At 40.5% G+C, this 5,450-nt stretch overlaps 1 protein-coding gene across 2 annotated transcripts in view; it reads right to left on the bottom strand.

Annotated features, from left to right (window-relative positions):
* NPEPPS (aminopeptidase puromycin sensitive) overlaps window positions 1-5,450 on the bottom strand; it is a 129,314-nt gene that overhangs the window by 11,535 nt on the left and 112,329 nt on the right. For both annotated transcript variants that reach the window (XM_003786441.3, XM_023511323.1), the window contains 2 exons: window positions 2,760-2,902; window positions 2,256-2,312 (listed from right to left, as the gene is read on the bottom strand). In XM_003786441.3, the coding sequence (XP_003786489.1) occupies window positions 2,256-2,312; window positions 2,760-2,902 (200 nt within the window). The remainder of the gene's footprint in view (window positions 1-2,255; window positions 2,313-2,759; window positions 2,903-5,450) is intronic.

Below are 5,450 nucleotides of genomic sequence, written 5' to 3'. Positions count from 1 at the left end.
ATTTTTTGGTTGCAGCCATCATTGTTGTTTTGGAGGGCCCGGGCTGGATTCGAACCCGCCACCTTAGGTGTATGTGGCTGACGCCTTAGCCACTTGAGCCACAGGCGCTGAGCCAAAATATTATATTTTTTAAAATTAGAACTTCAGAACTTATAAGAGATAACCCTGTAAGATAACTTAATCTACAAATTCTCTTTTTTTCTCCTCCTCAAGATTTAACACTTGACTAGTATCTGGAGACCTTATCATAGTTTCCAGTTTCCTCTTCCTTTTTTGGGCTTTTGCACAGCAGTGTGATAAAACAGATGGGAAGGGCTCGGTGCCTGTGGCTCAAGTGGCTAAGGCGCCAGCCACATACACCTAAGGTGGCAGGTGTGAATCCAGCCCGGGCCTGCCAAACAACAATGATGGCTGCAACCAAAAAATAGCCGGGTGTTGTGGCGGGTGCCTGTAGTCCCAGCTACTTGGGAGGCTGAGGCAGGAGACTTCCTTGAGCCCAGGAGTTGGAGGTTCCTGTGAGCTGTGATGCCATGGCACTCTACCCAGGAGGACAGCTTGAGGCTCTGTCTCAAAAAAAAAAAAGAAATAGATGGGAAGGCAGGAGACATGGGTTCTACCTCTAGTTTTGTCTCTACCAAGCTGTATAATTTTGACTAAGTCCTTAACCTCTCCAGGTCTCAGTTTCCCCATCTGTAAAGTAAGGTTGTTTTTAGCTCCAGCATTCCCAGTCTGAGCTTTGGCTTTCAAGGAAGCATTTTTCCCCCCAAAGACAATGTTACACTAGTCCACTAGATGGCACTTTAATACCACCTTCCAAATATACTATGAGTAAGTTATTTTTTTCTTAAACTTGCTTCATTATTCCTGAATTATTATCAGAAAATAATCTTCCTCATCTCTTACTAAATGTTTTTTCTTTCTTTCTTTTTTTTTTTTTTGGAGACAGGGTCTTTTTCTGTTGCTGAGACTAGAGTATGGTGGCATCACTTTAGCTCACTGCAATCTGGGATCACAAGTACATACCACCATGTCTAGCTAATTTTTTAATTTCTTATAGAGACAGGGTCTTACTCTTGCTTTGGCTGGTTTCAAACGCCTGATCTCACAATTTCTTTTTAGACTAGTAATTGCATGGACAGGGACTGGAGACAGCTTAACTTGTTCCACAGTGTTACTGTTGATTCAAACTTTCAAACAGATCACTGCCATTGTAAGGACATGGAAGTTTTACCTACATTTTGTCTCAGCCAAAGTTTAATTATATGCCTATTGCTCTGGGAAAACTAGAGAAGCTATAAAGACAAGTGAGTTAATTTCCTGTCCAATCATAAGAGATCCTGGCATAGCTCAAACCCTTGATACATCTGATCATCTATCTCCCCCCAGCCTTTTTTGGTTTTGTTTTTAAAATAGGGTTTTACTCTGTCACCAAAGCTAGAGTGCAGTGGTCATAACTAAGTCTTCCACCTTGGCCTCCTGAATGGATCAGATCACAGGCATGAGTCACTGTGCCTAGTTTGACATCATATTCATAGTATACATGGACAGACAGTATATATGGACAGACATTATATATTTCTCTTATAGTTTCTTAATATGTGCATGTTTGAAATATGTATATTTTTTTTGGCCAGGACTATTTTTTTTTTGAGACAGCGTCTCAAACTTTGCCCTGGGTAGAGTGCCATGGCATCATAGCTCACAGCAACCTTCAACTCTTGGGCTCAAGCAATCCTCTTGCTTCAGTTTTTCTATTTTTAGTAGGGATGGTGTCTCGCTTTTTGCTCAGGCTGGTCTCGAACTTATAAGCTCAAGCAATCCACTCGCATTGGCCTTCTAGAATGCTAGGATTACAGGCATGGGCGACCATGCCTGGCCTAGCCAGAACTATTTTTTAAACAATTTAAAGTTGTACTCTTGGCTTGGCACCTATAGCTCAAGCGGCTAAGGTATCAGCCACATACACCAGAGCTGGGGGGTTCGAATCCAGCCCGGGCCTGCAAAACAACAATGACAACTACAACCAAAAAATAGCTGGGTGTTGTGGCGGGTGCTTATAGTCCCGGCTACTTGGGAGGCCGAGGCAAGAGAATCCCTTAAGCCCAGGAATTGGAGGTTGCTGTGAGCTGTGATGCCACGGCACTCTACCTAGGGGCACAGCTTTAGGCTCTGTCTCAAAAAAAAAAAAAAAAGTACTCTATGTGTCTGTTCAAATTCAAATGCAAGAAATGGAAGTCTTTTTCAATTATACTCACTTTGAGCATAATGTCTAAGGTAGTGCCATCACCATGCTTCAAAACAGTCAAATAGACCTATAAGGGAATGTAGGAATAAAAAAAGGCATTTGATTAAATATATCTTGTTACAAATATTCTAATGTTACGAAAAGAAAGAAAATAAGTAAAAAAAAATAGTAAATAGTCATGTGTTCACATTACATACAAATTGTGGTAAGGCGCTAACAGGCCTGTGAACAACCACAAAGGTAGACAGCATGTTGTAACAGCCGCTCTCTTAGGGAAATGTGCACAGCTAATCATCTTTTAGCACTGTAGTGCTGACTGAGAAACTTTAAGCAAGTGAGAAGCTGGCTACAAACCAGCTGGCATATATTAAAAACCAAAAGGCATATATTAAGAGTCAGACATATATTATGGGTCACTTCTTAGGTCAATTTTGGTTACTATTAAAAAAGTTCCACACTTTACAGAATGATGTAGTCACCTAAAAAATCAAGGGAATTTATTATGAAAACCTACAGGACTCCTCAGATCAGCAGAGAGAATCTGTTTTCCTTCCACATGGTCTTTAAACCGACGACGGGCTTCTTCTAACGTTGCCTTATGTCCTGCTTTTCCTAGTTTTCCCAGAACCAAGCCCCTCAGGAGTGCATCTAGATGACCTGATTGAGAAGTAAAAGAGACAAAAGACTACTTAAAAAGCCTATTTTTACAAATCTGCCACCTGGATATTTTATAACTGTGTTCTACCAAGTGTATGTTCTTGAACAATCAATCAATTACCTTAATAACTTGAGAGAACACTGGACTTAAATTTATAATTGTAAGAGTGAAATGCCAAACAAACTAGGCAAGAAAATGAATTTGCTGACTTTGTCACAAATATCAATTACCAAAATTTACTAAATGTTTACCCAGTCTAGTTATGATCATGTGTAAAAAGAACAGGCTTATATCATGCAATTTTGACCAAAGGTTCAAAGAAAGATCATGTATTGAACTATCATGCTCTATTGTATAATAAATTGAAATCTTAGATTTTATTGTTTATTTTTTGAGACAGTGTATCACTCTGTTGTCCTAGGTAGAGTGCTGTGGCATCTTAGCTCACAGCAACCTTTAAGTCTTAGGCTATAAGTGTTCCTCTTGCCTCAGCTTCCCTGGTTAGTTGGGACTATAGGCATCCACCACAACACCTGGCTAGTTTTTCTATTTTTAGTAGAGACAGGGTCTTACTCCAGCTGGTCTCAAACTCCTGAGCTCAGGCTGTCCACCTGGCTCGGTATTCCAAAGTGCCAGGATTACAGGTGGGAGCCTATGAAATGGTGGTTAAGTAACGTTGTAAAATGGTACAGCCACTTAGAAAAATAGTCTGGCAGTTCCTCAAAAGGTCAATCAAAGTTACCATATAACCTAGCAAGTTCACTGTTAGGTATATACCCAAAAGAAAGAAAGTACAAAAATTTGTACACATAAATGTCCACAGTAGAATTCATAAAGCCAAAAATAGAACCAATCCAAATGTCCAGCAACTAATGAATGAACAAGTGTGGTATTGCATACAATGAAATATATTATTCAGCCACAAAAAGGAATGAAATATTGGTATATGCTACAACATGGAACATTGAAAACATAGTGAAAGAGGCCAGACACAAAAGGCCACATATTATGATTCCATTTACATGAAGTGTTTAGAATAAGCAAAACCATGAAATAGAAAATCCATTTGTGTGGGCAGGCCTGTGGCTCAGAGTGTAGGGGGTCAGCCCCATATACCAAGGGTGGCAGGTTTGAACCCAGCCCTGGCCAAACTGCAACAAAAAAATAGCCAGGCATTGTGGAAGGTGCCTATAGTCCCAGCTACTCAGGAGGCTGAGGCAAGAGACTTGCCTAAGCCCAGGAGTTGGAAGTTGCTGTGAGCTGTGATGCTCCAGCACTCTACCAAGGGCGATAAAGTGAGACTCTTTTTTTTGTTGTTGTTGCAGTTTTTGGCCAGGGCCATGTTTGAACCCGCTACCTCCAGCATATGGGGCCAGCGCCCTATGCCTTAAGCCACACGTGCTGCCGAGAATCTGTCTCCTTTAAAAAAAAGAAAAGAAAATCGACTTGTGATTGCCAATAAATGGAGAGTCACTGTCAATAGGCTTCTTTTGGGGATAAAGAAATTGTTCTGGAATTAGAAAGTGGTAATGGTTGCACAATTTTGTGAAAATACTAAAAACACAGAATCATATACTTTAAAAGGGTAAACTTTATAATATGTGGATTATATCTAAAAAAAAGTTAATGTTAGTACACAAATCTGATGGATTGCAAAATTACAATGGACAAATAAAACATAATATATTTCATACAATGGAATACTACTCAACAACAGAAAGGAATGAACAACCTGATGTACCTCAAAAACATTATGCTGAGTAAAAGATGCTAAACATAAGAATAGAACATATATGATTGTATTTATATAAAGTAGAGAAGAAATATTAATCTAGGGTAAAAGAAGTCAGAATAGTGTTTGCCTGTGTGGGATGGATAGGGGAGGCTTAAGTGGCAGGAACTGATTTGGGAGAGGGCCCGATAAAACTTTATGGATAATGAAAAGGTAACCCCTTTGTCAAAACTCATCAAACTTTGGCCGCACACAGTGGCTCACACCTGTAATCCTAGCTCTCTGGGAGGCCAAGGCAGGTGGATTGCTTGAGCTCAGAAGTTCAAGACCAGCTTTAGTGCGAGACCCTGTCTCTACTAAAAATAGAACAACTAGCAAGATGTTATGGCATGCAGCTATAGTCCCAGCTACTCAGGAACCTGAGAGGATTGCTTAAATCCAAGAGTTTGAGGTTTCTGTGAGCTATGAAGTCATGGCACTCTACCCAGGGCGACTGAGTGAGACTCTGTCTCAACAAACAACAAAAAACAAAAGAAACTCCTTTTTTCTTGGGTAGAAGATGAGGTCTCACTATGTTGTCCAAGCTCATCTTGAACTCCTAAGCTCGAGCCATCCTCCCACCTTGGCCTCCTTGAGTGCTGTGATTATAGGTGTGAGCTACCACACCTGGTTAATAACTTTTATTTGTGTGTGTGTGTATACATGCTTATGGTGTGTATGCAAACTGCTGTTTTAATTGAAAAAAGAAAACCGGCTCGGCGCCTGTGGCTCAAGCGGCTAAGGCGCCAGCCACATACACCTAAGGTGGTGGGTTC

The sequence above is a fragment of the Otolemur garnettii genome, unplaced genomic scaffold (genome assembly GCF_000181295.1).
Source record: "Otolemur garnettii isolate 467f Iridium unplaced genomic scaffold, OtoGar3 scaffold00018, whole genome shotgun sequence".
Lineage (NCBI taxonomy): Eukaryota > Metazoa > Chordata > Mammalia > Primates > Galagidae > Otolemur > Otolemur garnettii.
Note: the sequence above shows the minus strand (reverse complement) of the source record. Positions and strands in the feature narration are given on the sequence as shown.